Source organism: Pituophis catenifer, unplaced genomic scaffold, assembly GCF_029215685.1.
Source record: "Pituophis catenifer annectens isolate HBS135680 unplaced genomic scaffold, rPitCat1.0.hap2 SCAF_4, whole genome shotgun sequence".
Classification (NCBI taxonomy): domain Eukaryota; kingdom Metazoa; phylum Chordata; class Lepidosauria; order Squamata; family Colubridae; genus Pituophis; species Pituophis catenifer.
The window spans coordinates 75,613,769-75,635,533 of record NW_027256884.1 but is presented as its reverse complement, the minus strand read 5'-3'; the positions used below and the strand labels follow the sequence as shown (position 1 = coordinate 75,635,533).

Sequence of the window (21,765 nt, the reverse complement as noted above, 5' to 3'; positions counted from 1 at the left end):
TATACTTTATTTCCGAAAGGAAATGGCACTCTAGTCAGAAAAAGAAACAATGTATGATGTAAACATTTACTTAAGCCTTCATCCAATACATTTAAAAGTTGTTTGCTCTGATTCTGTACCAAAAAGATCACCACAATTTTGGTTCCTAGCATTATATTATTCACTTCTTGAAGAACTGATGTGTTGATTAATTAATATGCTACTTTCTTAGCATTCTCATTCACAGACTGCAATGCCTCCAGAGCCCTGGAGAAAAGGGAAGAAAACTAATTGAGGCAGAGATTGTGCAGTTAGGGCTCAGTTACCATTGATGAGAAATGAACTATAAAAACCGTACATAACGGAAGTTGGCAACACAATTCAACTTGGAAGGGAAAAGGAGCTGCTTCATTTTCCGGGTCCCTTAGAGGAGCTCTTCCACCAGGCCTTTATCTTCCACCTGTTTTTGCTTCCCCTTAATTGTTGCTATCTTTGCTTACCCACAACCCGAACCAAGCACTCCTCGACTGCCCAGAGAACAGAAGTCGAAGCTCCCGCCAAGCGCCCAGGGTTTAAACTTCCTCCCCACGATGCCCAGACAGAGGCTTCTAGACGAGGTCCGTTTATTCACGTTACCGGTTCTTGGGCTTCGTTGGCAAAGAAGTGGCTGTTTAGATCTTTGCTACTATGGCAACTAGAGAACTTCGTCTCTGATCATCATGGGACTTGTAGGGCAAAGTTGAATGGAAGGAAAAGGTAAAATGGCAGATGTTAGGGAGGTGTTTTCATCATTCCATCATCTCCAGTTTCCTTCACACTCCTCATTCCATAAATTATGTTTTTCTACTGAGCAAAACACTCCTCAATCTGGGGCTATGAAAGAGGACGAGCTCCTTTTCCCTGATTTAATAAAAAAACAAACAGAAGTAAACCCACAATTTTTAAAGGATTTTAGAAATATTATATTTTGCGCTGGGAAATATCTGTCCTATCAGGCAAGCCAAAACAAAGTATGTAAAGATATGCATGCTTATGTTAGTGTAGGTTCCACCCAATACAATGAAATTTGTTCTGGGGTAAATTTATGAAAGGTATAAATTTATACAGGATAGAAAGAATAGTAAAATATATGTTAAAGGAACACTTAATTGGGCAATCTACGATCAAAAAATAGAGTTTTTCACGTTTTTCAGAACTTTTAATCTGGCAAGGTGACAGAGCAATAAATTCTGCCTCTGCCATAGATATGGCTACAGTTATTTGTTTTCTGGACTTCTGACCAATTAAAGTGCCTCCAAACAATAGCACAATCCCAGAATTAGATTTTCTGGTTTTTACATCATTGGCATAATCACTGTCAAATAACATTGTAATTTCAATTCTTCAGAGACCTGTATTTGAAGAGCCGAGTTCACAGTTCCCTTCAAATACCTGAGAACTCTTTTTATACCCATGCAGTGCAATTGCATTGTAGCAGCAGTAAAGTGACTTAAGATGCTTACTGCACAAGCTATGTCGGGTCTGGACCACTGTGACAGATATAACAAGCTCCCTATTTCAGACGGAGATATCTCTTGATCACGGGCTTCACTTTTGTCCTCGCCCAAATTTCATTAGCAGAACACCTGTCAGGTGGTTCCATCACTCTGACCTGCGTGGCATTGACTGCTCTTGTGTTTCAACCCGCTCTTGCTTCATATCCGAGTCATCATCTTCTCCTGACTCCTTTTCTTGCTCTCTTTTAGTTTCTCCTCCCTGAACACTTACACTATCACTAAGTGAGTTACTGTCACTAAGTGGATCATTCCAAAAACTTGCATCAATTCTTTTCCAATTTTGCTCTGCAATGCTAGCAGACCTGGAAATGACTATTCTTTTGCTCCCATCGCTAAATCAATAGCTCTTTGAGCCAGGCTCATAGCCTGTAAACCTGAGCTTTCTAGCCTTTGGTTGACCTTTTCTCCTGATTGCTTTTGGAATATGAACCCATGCATTGCTTCCAAAAACCCTTAAGTGTGCCAGAGATGGCTTTCTCCCATATAGAACAGCATATGGAATATCATTAATTGAGGAACTCCACAGCCAATTGATTAAATAATTATCGGTCTCCGAGAACATGGCTTCTCCCCAATATGACCTCCTCAGACCATAATCCTCCAGCAGTGAGTCCTTCATTGTTTGTAACACACCGTTCTGTCTCTCAATCACACCATTCTCAGCTGCTGGGTACAGATTTCTATGACTGTGTTTTATTCCTAACTGTCCCAACCATTGTTGAAAACCTGTTGACATGCATTCTGAACCTCTTTCAGTTTGCAGCTGAAATACCTGTTATTTATACCTTCTTTCTACGAAGCTTACCCATTGCTTAAATTTCTGTAGCACCTGTATTTTACTCTTTAATAAATAGCTGAAACAAAATCTGCTGTAGTCATCTACAATGACCAGCACATACTTTGCTCCTCCCAAACTGGCTTGCATTGGCCCCACCAACTCTGCATGTACCAGCTCTAGAACTTTTGTTGTCTGCCTTGTGCTACTCTTGCTTACTGGGAATGCCTTGGACTTTGATGACTACACCCTTTTAAGTTCAACCTTTCTCCAAACTGTTGCATCTTTTGCAAAACTCTGAAGCTGGCATGGCCAAGCTTTCTGTGCAAGAGATGAACACATGAATCATGTTGTGCTACATTTCCAAATGTTTGGGCGCATTGAACCTTTTCTCCCTGCAACACATAAATATTATCCTGCTTTATGCCCTGTGCACATCCATTCTCATCTCTCTTTAGGAGACACTTCCCATTTACAAATGTGGTCTCAAACCCTTTTTGGTCTAGACTAGAGACACTCAGTAAATTATGCTCCATTTCAGGCACACATAATATGTTGCTCAACTTTTCCTTCAGACATTGAATCACCACACTGCCTTTTCCAAAGACTTTAGCCTTCTGGCCATTCGCCAAGGCTACTGCATCTCCTCCAGCTGGATCCCTAGTGAAAAACAATTTAGAATTATTAAGAATTGTTTGACTAACCCTCTGTCTATTAACCATTTGTCTCTGCTATTACAATAGCTAACTTTTGCAACAGCAGCCTGCCCATCTGTTGTATCTTTTCTTTGTAAACAGTCTTTCTTCAAATGAGTCTTATCATCACAGATGAGACACCGCTGTACTGTTGCTTTCTTGATAGAAAATCTTTGCTGGACTGTAATCTGGTCTCATCTGTTACTCTGGTCTCTGCAGACATGTCTCTACAGACATGCTGTCTGCTGCTGCTCTCTCTCTGCTCCTTGGGCCTCCACCTCAGGAATTTCTCCTCATGGCTTTTTATAAAATGCTGTTTGTTTTCTTCTGAAATCAAACAGGCTGTAAGAGCTTCCATTCTGAAGTCCTGTTCTGCTTTGCACTCAAAAACAGCTGAAACAAGGTCCCATGTTCCATCAAGACTATTTAACACCAACAGTACCTTCTGAGATTCAGGGATCTGCATGCCACAGTGTACCAACTCAATTAATAAATTTTGTATATGCAGCAAATGCCTTTCCGCACTCTCTCGTGGTTGCAAATGGGTGCTGTATAATTGTCTCGATAATTGCACAATATTGCATGCTGATGCACTTACTTCTCAATTTCAGACAAACCTCCTTTGCAGTTTTTAAATTAGCTACATTCCGGAATTATTCATCTTCTAAACTTAAGATGATGTAGGCCAGTGCCTTATCGTGCTGCCTTTGATCTGCTGCTGCTAATGGCCCCTGGGGTGATTTACCAACAATATCCCAGAGCTCCTCAACCTTCAGGAAGCATTCCATTTTTGCAGCCCAAATGATATAATTCTTCTGTCCCAGTTGAGGCAGAGAGCTCTCCTTGAATTCAACAGCCATCCTGCAAGCCTTCTCTGCCTTGTTCTTTTTACTTTTTTTACCACAGGCAGTCCTTCGGCTTAATTGCAGTTCAGTCTTACTGTGTCTGGTTGCTCTGGGCCCATAACCTGTTTGAATTTGCAGCAATCCAACTAGCACACCAGTAATGTAAATGAAGTGGGCTCTGATAGATGACCACTGGATAACTTTCTATTCACTCTATTCTAAAAAGCAATGCATCCGGTTGGAAAAAGTACAAACTCAACCAAAATCCTTTTGGTTCCTCTAGGAGGCCTCTAAGTTGTCAGAAGAAAGGAACATTCTAATGACATACAGCTTAAAGGTTGGTTAGGTCAAGGGGATCCACATGAGTTAAAAGTTGTCTATCGTCAGAAGATGATTTGAATCTATGCTTCAGTAATCTACAGAAAGAATTATAACTGTTTTGCAAAGAAACTCTGTAATTAGGAAATGTCAATTAAGAATGACAAATGTATATGACCATATGAATTGCTGAGTTAACAGAATCCCGTGTCTAGAAGGGTATAAAACCATTGTACCTAATTTCTGTCTTTGTTCAACGCTTCATGTACAGAGCTTTGAACTTATTGCGCAATATATAATTTGTCTCTGATTAATCTAAAAGTTGTGTTTGTCTTATTAAATCCACAACATTTATGGCACCCTGCAGATGGGACTACAAGGCAGAGAACTTTTGTTCTATCAGACAGCCTGCCTCAGCGGGAATCGACGCCTCTCCAAGGAAAATCCACTGGCCGGCCATTAGGACTCCTTTGAAGTCCATGGAGATTCAGTGAGGAGGTGCCATAAACCCGCTAACGAAAACAGGCCAGTCAAGAATCCTTGAAGGTTAATCAGACACAGAGACTCAACATAAATACATAAGAAAGAAAGAAAGAAAGAAAGAAAGAAAGAAAGAAAGAGAGAGAGAGAGAGAGAGAGAGAGAGAGAGAGAGAGAGAAAGAAAGAAAGAAAGAAAGAAAGAAAGAAAGAAAGAATGAAAGAGAGAAAGAAAGAAAGAAAGAAAGAAAGAAAGAAAGAAAGAAAGAAAGAAAAAGGAAAAGAAAATAGGTAAGTATAAATCAGAGAGTTAAACTCTCTCTGTTTAGAAGTACCTACCCTTTAAAGGGGTGGAAGAGTGGGGCTTGATCACCCCCCAAGGGACCAGGTGGCATCCTGAAGTCTCTGGAATTAAGTATTTAAGTATTGGAATTAAGGAACTAAGTATTGTGTGTAATCTTATGTGTGGTAAGAGATGAACTAATTGCAGTGTTATAAAATTTCTGATAAACTGACATTCTTAAACAGCCAGAGAACTCTGAAAGAACTAAGAATACATTGTTTACTGTTCTTCCCTCCCGGGGTTTAGCAGGTAATAAAATTAGAGCCTGTCTAAATGGGAAGACTCAGATAATTTGAACTGATCAACTTGAAGTGATTTCTGTTAAAAATGTTTTGTTGATGTGCATCTATAATAATAGTATGTGGTTGAAATAATTTTAATTATGATATGCTTGGCTGGCCAGCAAATTGACTGGGCTTGAACTTGAAACTGTGGAGAGCCGGGCAATGGTTACAGGCCCAAAATATCACCATTGTGATTATGACTGCTGCCTGTATTTTCCACGGTTTTGGGGATAAGCTAGTTCATTGAAATAATTTGAATGACTGATTTGCATGGAGGACGTATTATACAAAAGGTCTGATTGCAGTACAGATGTGAATGGGTGTGTATTGGATTGCATGAAATGTAATTTTGTGTATAAGCATTTTTTTTCCTTTCTCTTCCTGCCTTCCAAGGAGGAGGGAGGCTTGTCTGTTTTAAAAAATTTTTCCTTTCCCTCACCCCCTCCTTTTTTTCCCTGGGAGATGAGAGGCACGAAGAGGGGGGGGGCTACGGTTTTTTTTTGTTCCTTTAACAATTTTTTTTTCTCTCAGAGAACCAGCCAGAGAAAGGCGGGGTAAAGGGTGATATCTGATACCTGCCTTTGCAGTTTCAGAGTATTGATTCAAAATACCTCATTTAGATTGTTTGTTTTATTTTTGAAGCTGTCTTTCTTGCTCTTTAATGTTTTTATGTCTGCGTGCATTCTGCATACTTAACAGATGGCACGTTTGTTCGTTTGTATGTTTGTTCGTTGTTTATTTGTTTGTTTGTCAGCAGCATAAGCTGCTGCCTTTTTAGGAATTGTTACAGTGATGAGTTAGAAATTACAATATGTAGTAAGAGAGATTCAGTGGCATTTTTGTCTAAAATGTTAGATTCTGCCTCGAGAGCATGCTTGTTTTTGTCCACTTCAGTTTACAAGGAGATTAGATATTGGTTTATAGAGGGATATATGGTAGTTGAAGGGTGAGAGGAAGTTTTAAGGGAAGTCAGAAAGTTGCCTTTAAGTTTGTCTACACAGACTTGTGCTGACAGCGGTAGGAGAATTGTATAAGAAGGAGTTAGAGAAAGAAGAATTGATGGAAAGGAGAAGGTATGTGATTTGTTTTTGGAAAGTTATGGAAGTTGGCAGATTGAAATGTGGAAGTGCTAAGAAGTAGAAGAGAAGTGGTGATATGAGCAGGGAAGACAGCATTAAAGATTGCCCGATCCAAAGAAGAGAAGTAGTGTTTTTCATTGACAGAGATCAGTTTAAGTGAACAAAGCATTTGAATACACTTAATCAGTGAAGGGAGTGTTGGAAGAATTGAGAAGCTCAATATTAAAAGAGCAAGAAAATTCCCCTAAAGAAAATAAGCAGAAACTCAGGCAGAGTTCAGCCCCCACCTTTACCAATGGGCCATTAAGAAACTGAGACGCCACCTTATTTCCACAACAAAGGAAGAATAAAACATGTGTTTGTTTCTTGCTTGCCTTACTAGGAACAATAAACTGATTCCAGGAGTTTTGAATTCAGGAAGGGAAAGCTCTGCCTTTCAGCAATCTTTAAAGGGAAAGACTTTTTTTCCCCCGACAGGAGTAGTCAAAAAAAATCACTCCTGATAGAAAGGAGGGGTGGCGTCTCCGCCTCCATCTATAAACAAGCAAGAATTAAGATAATTCTATGCAAAATTAATTGAATCTGGACCTTGGAGTTTGAAATGGGAGGGACATGAAAGAGGAAGCCTTGAAAATTTGAAACAGGCTTTAACCAGGGCTCCTGTATTAGATTTGCCAAATTTGGAAAAGCCATTCGGTCTCTTTGTAGGCACACACACACACACACACACACACACACACACAAATTGAATTGCACGAGGGGTGTTGGCTCAGAAAGTAGGAAATTGACCTTTGAGGGAGCCCTCATTGTAAGCACCCCACATCAAGTCAGAACTATCCTTCAGTGGTGGTTATCATACCACTATTAGTGGTGGTTATTCAAGATTCTAAACAAAAATAAAACAATTTTAATGCAGCAGACAGATTTGATTTTAACTACAGATCACAATTTGAATCAAGCACAGTTCTTAACCAACACCAGATCAATGGATCACCTTGGATGAGAACATTATGGTGTTGAAATAATTGGTCTCCATACAAAAACAAGACCTGATTTGGAGGGACACCCCCTGGAGACAAATTGCCTCGAAATTGGTCTGCTCAAACCTTTGAATTGTATTCATTAAGTTAAGCTCTATGGACAGGGAGCCTGGATAGCTCAGTGGATAAATGCATTGTAATTTAACACCAGCTGTCTGCAATTACTGTAAATTCGAATCTCACCAGGCTCAAGGTTGACTCAGCCTTCCATCCTTTCTAAGGTAGGTGAATTGAGGACCCAGTTTGTGGGGGGCAATAAGCTGACTTTATGACGGCTATTGCTTAATGCATTGTAACCCTTAGTCTCTGGACATCATTTGACAAAATATGGGTGGAGTCATTGGGGACTTCAAGCTATTGTAGATGAACTTTTAAACTAAGCTATGGTTGTATTGGGATATATCCTTTAGTAACATCAATTATAAACAAATGTTTGGTTTGTAAAAAGGTGAATGAACATGCTGTCAGAAAACAACAGATGGGTAAGAGGTACCACCAGCTTTAAGACCATTTCAATGTATTCATGTGGATTTTACAGAATTACCAAAAGTGGGGAGTGTAAAATATTTATTAGTCATAGTGAACCACCTCACAGGGTGGGTTGCAGCTTTTATCTGCAGTAATGCTACAGCAACAGTGGTGTCAAGAGTTTTACCCAACCTAGACAGATTATCATCATATGAACTGTTGTTTGGAGTAGTTTTCACTACAGGAAGCATATGCATTACTTCCTTGGAAACCAGAGACAAAGTATTGAAACAATATGTGTATAACCTGTCCAGATATTTTGAAGTTTTTAGGAAACAAGGACTATTAGCCCAAACACCACCTTTGAAGTTTCCAGTCCACAAATTCCACCACGATGATTGGATGTTAATCCAAACTGGACAGAAATTAGACCCCAAGTGAACGGGCCCAATCTCATCAAGGAAATCCATTGAAGTTGATGATCCAAAAGACCCAAGGGACTGGTAGCCAACCACCAGTGGGAATAGCATTCTTCATCATCTGGACTATTTTTGTATTTTTTCTTTCTTAGGATTCAGTGGTTGCCTATGCTGTTTCCCAACTGAAAAGGACTACAACTGCTCAGATTCCTTTGCGCACTCGCCCAGATGTATTGGTTTTGTAATTGTGTTTTTAAGATCTTAGGAGGACGATCCTGGATCCACTGGATGAAACTGATACCAGGTAACAAAAAACTGACAGGCCATTGGTGTGGAAGATTAAGAAGAATACACCCTGCTGAGTCCTACCAGCAACGGGCTCTCTACGCACGGTGGTGATCATCAGCCTTGCTGAATCACTCCGGAAGCTGATTCTCAACGCACGGCGGAAGATTTGTAAAGAGGACAACTGCCTTCACATTGTACATATACATATTATTAGCTGTAATATAATACTTTCTTACACATACTAATGTTAGAGGGAGTTTGGGTGTGGGTTCTGTGGGTAGTTGCTTTTCTAGCCTTACTAATACTCTTGTTTTACATATATAAGGAACAGTTTTGTGGTAGACCTAGGATTTTTATTGCTACTCCTGTTTCCCAAACCACATGCACCACTAACCCTCTCCCTGACGTAGTGAGCTTCACACCATAGTTGATTATGATTTGTTTATGGCTTTGGACATTATTCGTACTAGGACTCTCAGGTGAACATAAGATGAGCATTGATTCCCCAAGTAGAGACACTTTAGGTCAAGTTCGCTCCTGCCAAAAATGCATTGTCTATGCACGGGGTTCTTACTTTAGACCTAAGTCAACTCCACCACCTAAGGTTGCACTATTGACATTCCCAGTTGAGGGGGGGAATAGATAAGGAAAATGGGCCTCTACAACAATTGCATAGAGGAGACTATATATCACGGATTTTGGAATAAAGTCAAGATCTTGTTAAACAGTATGACCCTACCCTAGGTCAGAAATGCTGCTTATGTTTATCTGCTAGCCCTGCATCTTAGCAGGCTGTTCCTGTCAAACCACAACTCTGGGTTAGAAATAAACTTTAAGAAGGGAAAGTGGGGTGGATGGAATCTGTCCAAGACCATTTCAACCTCTGGTTCAACTTAAAGTCCAAATCAGGTTTGTGTATCCTTTTTCCACCTGGAAATACTACCTCTCGATATGTTTTTGAAGGACCAATTCTCAGAGATAAACAGAAGGACCCCTCACAGGAAGTCCCATTGCAACCACTGGCAGGAATGTTTGTGGCAGGGACTTAGGGGTCTGGACTAATGCAAGGAACTACTGAGTGCATGCCTTTTCCATAAATCTTCTTATGTGGAAAGGTTGCATATTTGTGTTTACCAACAAACTGGATAGGAACATGTAACAAATCAGGTGTGGTCAGAGAAATTGCCAAGGAATTGCAGGATAGGGCTTCCAAGATAGGTCAGAGGTTATAAACAACTGACATGTGGTTTTCTTGGTTGCCTGGATCCGGGTGGATTAATATGGCTGTGGCAGGCCTAGCTTTTATTCCTTGTGCAATCCCTATGCTGAAACATCTATCAATAAGAGCAGTAAAGGAGATTCAAGTTGAAAAGGAACTAGCTTTGATAGAACATTTTCTTAATCAACTTGGTCCCTATCCTGTGGAAGAACATAAAGATTCTGAGGCAGACCCATATGAGGAAATGGAACCTGTAGAAAGAGGTAGAGAATCTCCCCAAGAATCAAGAGAGTAAAAAAAAAACAATCAAAAACTACCTATCCTTTACTTTTATTAATTATATTTTGTTAGACCCTATATATGGTAGATTTGTTTATTGGAACCTTGTATACTCAGAAGTTAAACTTATATGAGAATAGTGAAAGTTTCTGCATTGAAAAACTTTCAGAGGGGGGAATAATGTAAATGAAGCGGGCTCTGATAGATGAACACTGGATAACTTTCTATTTACTCTATTCTAAAAAGCAATGCATCCGGTTGGAAAAAGTACAAACTCAGCCAAAATCCTTTTGGTTCCTCTAGGAACCAAAGTTGTCAGAAGAAAGGAACATTCTAATGACATACAGCTTAAAGGTTGGTTAGGTCAAGGGGATCCACATAAGTTAAAAGTTGTCTATCATCAGAAGATGATTTGAATCTATGCTTCAGTAATCTACAAAAAGAATTATAACTGTTTTGCAAAGAAACTCTGTAATTAGGAAATGTCAATTAAAAATGACAAATGTATATGACCATATGAATTGCTGAGTTAACAGAATCCTTTGTCTAGAAGGGTATAAAACCATTGTACCTAATTTCTGTCTTTGTTCAACGCTTCATATACAGAGCTTTGAACCTATTGCACAATATATAATTTGTCTCTGATTAATCTAAAAGTTGTGTTTGTCTTATTAAATCCACAACACCAGTAAACAATTCAGCAGGATTCAATTATATAAGAAACTTCTTTCTATACAATACCATACAGCAGAAACCAGAACCAGAACTCAGTATGCAGAAGTACAGAATCAATAATCACAAAAGCTATATTATACAGAGGCACTCATATATATATACAGATCAGTGACCTAAGGCATGCCCAGGCTCAGAGCCGTCTGGGTCACTTAGCAGTCCCCATTGGCTGACCTGTTACCATGTCTATTCCAATTCGTGAATCCCTATATACTGACAAATATGTGGAATCGTGGCAAAAGGAAGTTGGACACTTCAGGTTCTGGTGAGCTGTGGCTTGAATTCACTGTACCTGGGACTTCTGTGGCACCTGTGGCAACAGGCTGATGACAGGTGATTTAAAAGATGAAGAGGCTGGAAATAGCCTAAGTCAGTTATGGCATTTATTATTTTTTGTAAGTTTTTTTTATCAGCTGATTTTTGTCCTGTCCGACCACGGGTCATTCCATCAAGGGAAGCTGTGTATCTCACCATATTCTATGCAAATGAAACCCCCAGGGGAGAAGGTTTGTATATCCCATGTTTGGAAGAAAGAACCTGTTTTCCTCCTGGTGGACACAAAACTGGGAACTATAGCAACAGAACAGAAAATGCCTGATAACATCAATATGGAACCAGAGTGGAAATACCAATAGATGTGTGGTGAGTGCTAATAGAACCCTGCAGCCACTAGAGCCGCTTTGGGAAGAGTTCTCCACACTACTGAAAATGATGCAACAATGGACTTGGTTACTCTTTTCCTGCTGATCACTACAGATGTTGAACAGACAGATCACAATTTCAGCTACAACAAGATTTACATCGCTGCATTGCCATATAATTGATTGACTAGGCCTAGGACTGATGCTGTATTAGCTTCATGAAACAGTGGGATGGTGGACATTTCGGTATCTGTATGTATGATTTCATTGCTTACGTGTACTTATTGTCAATGTTCCATGTATTTAAAATGGACCTATAGGTAAGCTACACCTTAGAGAAACCCCATCAAGTGAATCTCTAGGGAATACTTGCGGAAGACTGGGTGTCGCAGATTGGGAGGGTAGTAATTTATGGGATAATTGACCTTCTATTTAGTTTCTTTCTAGAAAAGGATTTCTTGCTCCATAGCATAGAGGAATAGCATGGAATAGGGTCAATTAGACATCCAATATTACACCAAAGTCACCTATTGACTTTGAAGGCTAATTTTTGTTTTATTCAAATGCCCTCAAACCTTGTTGTAAGTTTGGGCACATTTCGGCCTATGGAGGGCATCCTTTTTTGCTGGGAGTTTTTTTCTAGATGCATCTTATTTGACTCAGGAAGATCTATACTTCTGTGTGTATCGCAAGTCCCCCCACATAATGATCATTTTTGTTGGACATGCATATTGACATTGGACTTTTAACATCTCTGCTGCATTAAAAAAAAACCAAACAGAACAGCTCCGAAGGATGGTTAATTTTGGACGTTTGGGCCTGCTGCTTATACAGTGCTACCTCATACATGGTACTTGCCTAGTTTGAGGTTGTTCAATTGCCATTGCCCTTCTCCTTATTTCTCCATTGCTTGCATTTTATGCCCATACTATTGTTAATGCCATTAGGATACGACCAAGTGAAGTCTCCTCTGGGTCTTTAATTGTTATTTGGAATCTCATGGCCCTAGATTTTTATGGGCACGTTTAGAAGGTGTTTCTGCACTGAATACTTCTAGTCGTTATGTCAATTACCAGAGTTCATTGTTTATAAAAATGTTCAGAAAGTTCACAAAATAGAGTTTTATGTGCTGCTTATTTCAATAGTAACGACAGAAATTACTAATATCTCCTAGTTCTCATACCATCCAAAATCTATTATCTATCCTAGCTCTAATACTAATATCTAATATCTAATATCTCCTAGTTCTCATACTATCTAAAATCTATTATCTAATATATCCTAGCTCTAATACTAATATCTATTATCTAATGTATCCTAGTTCTAATATTAATATCTACTATTTAATATTGCTTAGTTCTAATACTAACTCATATCTACTATCTAATATTGCCTAATTTTAATAGTAATCTAACAACGTTTAGTTCTAATGCTAACATTAACTATCTAACATCGCTTAGTTCTAAACGATCTAATATCTACGATCAAATATATCCTAACACTAATATCTACTACCTAATATGTCCTAGTCCTAATACTATCTGATATCTATTAGTTCTATGAGCTTGACTGGAATCAAATAATGCAAGCCATCATTTGGTATTTAAAATGCAGTTTGGCCCAAACAATTTTTCCAAACGAAGCCTTTTTTTCCCAGGTGGTATCTTGTGACTGTTTTCTTCACCGGGAGTTGAAGAAGTGTCTTTTTGTCTTTCCTTTGGAAATCTGGCAAATGCGGGCTTATAATTAGTGACAGAATCTTCTATAAAGTTGGTTATTTCACCCTGTTGCCTGTTCCTTGGTCTTCTGCTGCATGTTATTTTGGGGTTGATTAAGGGACCTGTTGAAGGGTAAACCTGATGTAAATTTTCTCACATATTCCTCACAAAACCAACAGTTGCATTGCATTCAGAGTTACGATATTCGTCCCAAAGTACTTATAACCCAGTTCCAGAGTTCTGATGCTGTCCCGTCCCCCCCCCACTGTCACATGACTCTCTTTATGGCGAATTGCTGTGTTTTGTTGCTTGTAACTAGCCTTTTAAGCCAGTTTCTGGCAAAAATGGCCATAAAATTCATTGCCTTGCTTAACAACCACAATGTTTCCTTAAAGATCTTTTTAATCTTAATAATCATTTGCTTTACAATTGAGACATTCGTTTAATAAACAGCACAAAAAAAGTTTTAAAGTCAGGTTGATCAGGTGGGTGCCTTGATTTACTACCATCATAACTTATGATGAAAATTCTGAGCTCCATTACAGTCATAATTTGAGGATTGTGTATATTGGATAGGAACAGCATGATAGGAAGATGTTAGATAATCCCTTCAGTGGCAAATGCAAGGGGATTATTTCATACTGCACGGGACAAGGCAATGATAAATCACTCCTGTATTTCATTCATAAATTCAGAGTTGAAGGAAAGGGTTAGAAATACACTCTCCTCACTAATTCAACTCTTCTCCCCTTATCTCTCCCATCTAGAGAGAAGGATGAAAATGATCCTGTTTAATCAGCACTAATGACTACTAATTAAAGAGTTCACAAAATGTAGTATTGCCATTTTTAAAAGAGAAAATAGAGCAAGGATTTGAAATATTTTTTGACATCAATGAATTATATTTTTATTATTATAGTATGAAACAAACTCTGTTCTACCTTTTGGAGAAGAACATGAATTGGCTTTCTCTGGCTGACCTTTGCGCATCCGGTGTGTATAAATATTTGTAATGCTTAGTTCTCTTTCTCTTTCCTAAAGAAATGCATTATTAAATTTATGTTGGTAATATAGTTTATTGTATTAATGTATGTTCTTCAGAGATCATATGTTTCACGGTGTAACTCTCCAGTATCTCATTTTATTTATCTGTATTTTAAATATTTGCTTAGGCATCATTTGGCCAATGCTTCCTTTTTTAAAGATTCTGAAGGATCAATATCATTTTTTTTCTGGAACTGTGAAAGTTTTGACCAGTTCCCCCCCCCCATTAATTTTCTATCAATACAGGCCTTGAGTAACATTTTTAAAATGCATGTTATTTTCATGTTAGGAGACACTTTTCAAGTACTATCTGTTCCTAGAAATGTTAGTGTGCAAAAGGCCTAACATACATTAATACATTTATCCAATCTACAGTTTATATAGTTAGAGGCTGAAAGAAAAGCCCACAGAAAAAAATAGGCTTATGTCAAATCAGCATTTAGTGAATAGCATCTTGGATTCCTTCTGTGGTAAGAAAAATATAATTTAAGCATCTAAATACCTTAAGTTTGAGCTTCAGCGACTCGATTTCTACGTGCAAATTTGCTGTCATCGACTGAGCTTCAATAGTCTTCTTTTTCTCAACTGCTAACTGGTGTCTAAAAGAAGCAGTATTGGCTTCTGGTTCCGGCCGCCGTCATCGCCAGACGGTGTTTTATGACCGCCAGCACCACCGCCCATAAAGAGCCCCCTCCACAGCTGAGAGGCGGCTCGAAATAACTCCGTTTCTGTGAAGAAGCTTGAGGAGAGCCGGCGAGAGCAGGTAGAGCCCCTACAATGTCCCCAGAGTGTTTTTTTTTTTTTTGCCTCTGGGGAGGAAGCAGGATGAGGCTCCCTATCCAGCTCACCGACTGTCCGGGCACCGGGGGAACTCTGCTTGTTGCAGAGCTAGACGACGCAACCAATGTAATTAGTGATTTATCAAAATAAACAGGGTGAAATCCGGATCTGGAATCCAAAACCGCAAGTATATATATTAGCCCTGTGATTGGATTTAAGAATGAAGAAAGAGTGAAAGTTTAAAATGGCGTCTGGCTTTAGCTGCTTGTAAAGAAAAAAAGAAAGCTGAAAGCGAAAGTGGATTTGCCTGACTGTTTCAATATGCTACAAAGTATCTAAAATAACAGCGCTGGTTACAAGAGAAGGGAAAAATTTTTTTTTCTTATGTTCTATCTCCTTAGAAACTTGATTAACTCTGAGAGGATTTTATGCTGGAAAAAAGGGAGAGAAGATTTTCTTCTTAAAAAGAAATGGTCTGCATGGCAGCATGGCTTTAAAGCTAGATAATAAAGCTGTTTGGGGCGGCTCCCCTATTTATAAGTCACAAGAGCAGTCTCCAAGCTTGCAGATTCAAAGCCAGAATTTTAAAGACTTGAAGGAATTTATTACTGCGGCTTTGATGAGACAGGAGGTGGCTATGGATCAGAAGTTTCAGAAATTTCAACAGGAAACCAAGGAGTTGGTTCAAGAAAAGTATGATAAGATGAAACGACATATTTTGACAGTCCTGACTGGCTTCTCAGAAGTAATTATCCAGATTGATAAAAAGATGGAAGAATTCAGTTTAGAAGTAGAGTCTAAAATGAAGGAAATTGATCATAAGATCTATAATGTGGACAATAAAATGCAAAGGATTGAAAATGAAGTAACAATGATGCAACTCAAATTTATGGAATCTGCTGTAAGACTGAGGGGGATAAAGGAAAACAACAGAGATTTGAGAAGGATTTGTGCTGATGCTTTGGCTGTGATGTTAAAGGTTAGCTCTGAAGAGGTTTTGTCAAAAATTGACAAGATTTATAGAGTGAATTCTTGGGTAGCAAGGCAAAGGCAATTGCCCAGAGATGTAGTGATATACTTTACAGATAAAAGAATAAGAAATGACATCTTGCAAAAATCTTTTGTTTCTACCTTACAAGTGGATGGAAGGCAGATTGGGATTTACAAAGAGTTGCCGCCTAAGATGCTAAAAGACAAAAAAGACTTTGGATTTTTGGTGACTGAACTAAAGAAACAACAGATTCCATATAGATGGGATGTCCCAGTTGGCATAAGACTGACGTATCAAGGAGAAAGATACCGATTAAATACCGTTGAAAAGCGGAAGAATTTTATCGCAATGTTTTTAAAAGTGGCTCAACATCTCCATGTATATTGTCAGCGTCAGGAATACAGGAGGGAGATAAAGAAAAGCAAATTGAACAAAAGATTGAAGCCCAGTGGAAGCAGATGGAGGTGGAGCCAATGGAAATACAAGGAATCACAGGGGGCTCTTTGGATGACCCGTGCTCGGATCATCCTCTAAAGGTTTTAGGTGGATCACTTAAAAACATAAGAGAAGTGGCTTTGGATCTTGATCTGATGTCCTGCAAAGTTAAAGATCAGCATACAACTCGAACAGCATACAAACAAATTCCAGAAAAACAACAACAGCAGAGGTTCAAGCCAGCAGAAGGCAAGAAAAAAAGCAGGTTCCACAAAACTAGAAAGTTTTAGACTAATACTTTTTTTTTAATATGGATTATAAAATTTTTGTAAAATTATTACCTAACAGACCAATGCCAGTTATCTAAGAACCAATTTATGTTTATGCAGGACTTATAGAAGGCAGATATATGAAAGATAATGTGAGGCAAATTATAGACTTATTGGACTATCTTGAGAAGAATAAACAGATCCCTGCAGTGCTGGTGTTTAAGCATGTGGAAAAGGCCTGTAAGTGAGTGAATTGGAACTTTCTATTATAGATTTTAAGAAAGATGGATTATGTGTATGTTGAAGGGAATAATCATGAGGCAAGAGGACTACGGAACAAGGGCACTTGCAGTTGATCTGGTTGTCACCCTAACATGGTCGATGGAATTAATAATCTAGATGAAAGACTTTGCGGAAGATATCATATGGAATATAAATATCAAGTCACTCGGGGGGGTACTCTTCAATGATAGGGGCAGATGGCAACTAAAGACACTAAATACACTGTTGGAAGAAGGATCTGATGTGATTGTTTAGATTTTATAAATAATTATATATGGTGGACCTGCGGGAAAGTGGGTGAAACAAAACTGATATGGTATATGGTGATAGGTTAGGTTATATTGGAAAAGGGATGTTATTGAAGAATGGACTTTGAAGGTGGCCAGTCTCGCAGAAATGGTGAAGTTATTAGCATATATAAAAGACCAGACACAAGAGATTTATGTAAGGGAGAGGAGGATATGGATAGATTATGTGTAGAATAAATACTAAACTAGGAAGTACCAGATAATTCTTAGATGACTGTTGTCTAGAAATGTATAGTTTACAGGGGATGTCAGGAAGAAATGTATAACACACAGGGGGTAGAATAGATGGGCGGTAAAGTATTATATAACATGATTTGGATTTGGATTTCATCCTGGGGAAGCCATGGGGGGTGGGCAGGGGTAAGGGAGGGCTAGGGAGGGAAAGGGGAGGGGGAAAGGGGGGAAAATTGTATTTGTAAAACTTTTTCAATAAAAAAAAATAAAAAATAAAAGAAGCAGTATTCAATGACAGCTGCTTTTCCAAATCCTAAACACATTAGAAATAAACCATCAATAAGATTATTCAAGATTTACAATCATACAATATTGAATTAGAAATTAGAGGAAGGCAACTGAAATTTTATCAAATGTTTCCAGAAAGATAATGATGCTCACAATCTGTTATGCAGATTAAGGAGAAAAGAAATAGAGATCCAGTTACAATATATACTTTTAATTTCTTTTTATTGGTGGAAGAAATACCCTTCTCCAATCCTTAAATCTAGGTCAGTATGGTCGAGAAATAGAATAAAAGAACATTAAATTTTATATATTGCAATACTTAGCAAAAGAGTATTATTTATTTAATATACCAACATTACAATCTATACTGTAAGGGAGGGGGAGATGGTGGAGGAGGAGGAGACAAGACTAACATTTTGTTCATTTCAATTATAATAAAATCACCTGAGCAACCTGCCCAGCACTACCGCAATGCTGGAATCTGTGCCTGGCCTTGTTGTCCCCCTTTCTTTTGTTGGAGCTGACTGAGTTGTGAGCCAAGCTGTCTTTGTGAAGCCCCCTTGAGGTACCCCTTGCTCCAGTCCTGGTGCCCCAAACACACTCTTGCCTGTCTGTTCCCCAGTGGCCAAGGTGCCTGCTATTCACCCTCCGGTCTTGGTGACATATCTGCAATGGCCGGGGGAGGGCCAGAGGTGGAGAAATGGCTGTAAATGGGCTGAGGCAGGTGGCTGGGAGCAAAGGAGGCGCAGCCAAGGGTTCGTACCTAAATATCCCATTCTGCTCACAGAGCGATGCTATGCAGTTCTAAGCAATGTATGTTGCATGTTACCTGAGTTTTCTTATCCCTAGCTTCCAATTTTTGGGTAAGTGATCTTAATTTGTGCTGAAGTTCTTCTCTCTCTTCAAGTTTTTTGTCTATACAAAGTTTCTGTAGTGCCCGCAAGGCATCCGTTGTTTTTAAGAGTTGCGCCTCAACGTTTCTTAGCTTCTGGGAAGCCCTGCGTTCATCTTCCTGAGATTTCCTGAGAAGTACTCTCAGAGTCTGCACTTCATTGGCCTGCGTGGCCAAAAGATCAGGCAGCTTAATTTCAGCATTTTCATATTTTGTGATTGCTTTTAACTGTTGAGACTGAAGATGCTTCAACATTTTATTTTCCGTAATAAAGGTCTCCAATCTATTCTGCAAAACAGCCACTTGGTTTTTCAGTTCTTTAATTTGATGGTCTCTTGCTGACAAGAGACGACAAGTCATGTTATTTTTCTCCTGGGCATTGATGGTATGGTCAGTAATATATGAGCTCTTTTGATGGTCTTTTGCTGACAATAGACGGCAAGCCATTTTATTTTTCTCCTGGGCATTGACTATATGGTCAGTAATATATGAGCTCTTTTGCTGAGGTTTCTTTTTAGGCAACATTTTACCTCCTGCATTAAAAGAAATATCAAGATGGCATATAAGATTGAGCAAAGTAAGAATCAGATCATTTTACATAAGCTTCAGAGCCAAATGCTCAAGTATGTATTCATGGCATAGATTCACTTCCTGTTATGTAATATCTTGAGTCAATCTCTATTGGTTGATTGACCTATTGTGAAAAATCATACCAAAACTGTCATGATATTAGCTTCCGTAAGACATAACTGCTATACTCACATACTATGTTAGGACAGTATTTAGACAGCTTTAAGATGCATTGACTTCAACTCCTAGAATTCTTCAGCCAGACATGCCTAAAGCAGGATTGCTAGCCCAGCACCCTAACTACTATACCAAACTGCCTAGACAGACAGATGGATAGATATACATACACACACCCAAACATACCCACCATATTCAAATAATGATAAAATAGTGAAAGTAATCAACTCAAAAAGAATGAAAGAATGACCACTCAAAATTGCCAAATCTTTTTTTACCTACAGGACCATACTTCCTGTCCCTTAGCTTATTTATTGAAACCATGTTACACTGACATCTGTATGACCATGATAACTGGTGAACTACATCCATCAACACAACTTCCCTTACATCGAGAGAGAAATTACTGACTGAGGGTGTTGAAAGTACATTAATATATTAATGGAGTAAGGTAAAGGTAAAGGTAAAGGTTCCCCTCGCACGTTCCCGACTCTGGGGTGCTGCTCATCTCCATTTCAAAATAGAAAAGAGCCAGCACTGTCCAAAGATATCTCCGTGGTCATGTAGTTGGCATGACTAAACGCCATAGGCGCATGGAATGTTGTTAGCTTCCCACCAAAGGTGGTCCCTATTTTTGTACTTGCATTTTTTACGTGCTTTCGAACTGCTAGGTTGGCAGAAGCTGGGACAATTAATGGGAGATCAGCCTGTTATGTGGCACTAGGGATTTGAACCACTAAACTGCCGACCTTTCGATCAACAAGCTCAGCGTCTTAGCCACTGAGCCACCGTGTCCCTAATTAATTAATCAGTGAAGTACATACAGTTAAAATGAGCTTAATAACATTCATATGACTTCTAATAATATAGTGTACTTTCTACAGTGTAGAAGTGTCAGGGTAGCTCAGCAAAAGTGGAGTTATAGGACAACTGCTTGATTTTCACCAAAGGCTTAGTTGCCATTAGTTTGGTTGAAATCTGCCAACCACAGCAAATGCAGTAGTGTTCAAGGTGACCAACTGCCTTCTTACCTTTTGTATGGACATCATTTTTCTTTTTCTTTTCTGTTAAGTTCCTCTCTTTAGTTTCTGGTTTCTGGGTCGATGGGATAATGTAGCTGCCACTCTCTTCACTTATGGAGGTTTCAAAGGAATCTGAGTGAAAATCTTTGTAATAGTTCTGAGAAATTCCACAGTCGTTCTCTTCGGAACAAATGGTGTTCTTGCTGCCATTGACAGCTGTTCTTGAAGTGTTATCAAGAAAATCATTGGAATAGTTAAACCAAGCACTTCCAGACTGGCTGGAACTTTTGCCACATCTACTGTCTTGACTGTTGTTGGTGCTCTTACTAAGCCAACCTAGAGAATCGTTTGAGCTTCCACTTTTTCTACATTGTCCACATATTTTATCCTCTTGGACAGTATGATGAAGGGCTGTATGATCAGAAGCCATCATTCCACCAATGGCAGGGAAGACGGTCAATTTTACTTTAAATTTCCGAAAGGAAAAGGTACTGTAGTCAGACAAAGAAACAATGCACAATGTAAAGATTTACTTAAGGCTTGATCTCAAAGGTTTAAAAGTTGTTTATTCTGATTCTGTAACAAAAAAGATCACCACAATTTTGATCCTTTCCATTATATTATTCACTTCTTGAAGAATTGATGTGTTTATTAATTAATATGCTTTTTTCTTAATATTCTCATTCACAGAATGCAATGACTACAGAGCCCTGAGTTCATTCAAGGGCTTCAAGATTTGGTAACGTGAATACTAGCAGTGTTTGTGCAGGAGGGCAAACGATTGACTATGTGTTGCAATGTAAATTCTGCAGAATTCTTAATTTCTGGAAGAATTTAAGGAGAGAAAAACTGCATGATACATATGTATCATATATACATGTACAGCATGTACTCCTTAAGGAAAAAAGAGGAGTAGAATAGAGAGTAATGAAAAATGAAAATGGATGAAAGGAGGAATAAATATAGCAAAATAAAAAAATAGTCTGAGGTTTTTAGAGTGGAGGGATAGAAAAGAAGAAAAGATTAGTCCCCATTGCTGAAATAAATTCGCATGCAGATAAAAAAATATGACCCAGGCAATTATGAGAAAGACAAAGGACAAAGCAGTTGGAAAGAAGGTTCTGAGCCAAACATATATTTAAATATATATTTAAAAGAAAATTAAAAAAAAGAAGTGAAAAAGAAGTTTCACTTCTTTTAAAATAAATAAAAAAGGAATGAATAAACAAATGACAGGAGAAAAGGGAAAAAACTAATTGAGGCAGAGATTGTGTAGTTAGTGCTCAGTTATCATTGATGAGAAATGAACTATAAAAACAGTACATTAAATTATTTTAACAATATGGAAAAAGATCTGAGTCTCTGTGCTAAGTGCCAA

The 21,765-nt window shown here is 38.6% G+C and overlaps 1 protein-coding gene across 1 annotated transcript; it reads right to left on the bottom strand.

Annotated features, from left to right (window-relative positions):
- Positions 1-191: 191 nt before the first annotated feature.
- LOC139316760 (lebercilin-like protein) lies at positions 192-20,817 on the bottom strand. Its single transcript, XM_070943608.1, has 10 exons — positions 20,397-20,817; positions 19,113-19,151; positions 18,556-19,037; positions 17,728-17,751; positions 14,702-14,815; positions 14,097-14,190; positions 13,064-13,277; positions 2,803-2,970; positions 1,631-1,771; positions 192-246 (listed from the first exon to the last, which is right to left on the bottom strand). The coding sequence occupies exons 1-10, from the start codon at positions 20,815-20,817 to the stop codon at positions 192-194; spliced, it is 1,752 nt and encodes a 583-aa protein (XP_070799709.1).
- Between the last annotated feature and the right edge of the window lie 948 nt (positions 20,818-21,765).

Bases quoted from the DNA above. Each gene is read 5' to 3' on its own strand.
- LOC139316760 (XM_070943608.1), bottom strand. From the start codon at position 20,817: ATGGCTTCTGATCATACAGCCCTTCATCATACTGTCCAAGAGGATAAA. The intron at 14,816-17,727 runs AATACTGCTTCT...GAACCAGAAGCC, and splicing joins TGGAAAAGCAGCTGTCATTG to AATACTGCTTCTTTTAGACA. The intron at 13,278-14,096 runs GTAGAACAGAGT...ACCCTTCAACAG, and splicing joins TTCATGTTCTTCTCCAAAAG to GTCCCTTAATCAACCCCAAA.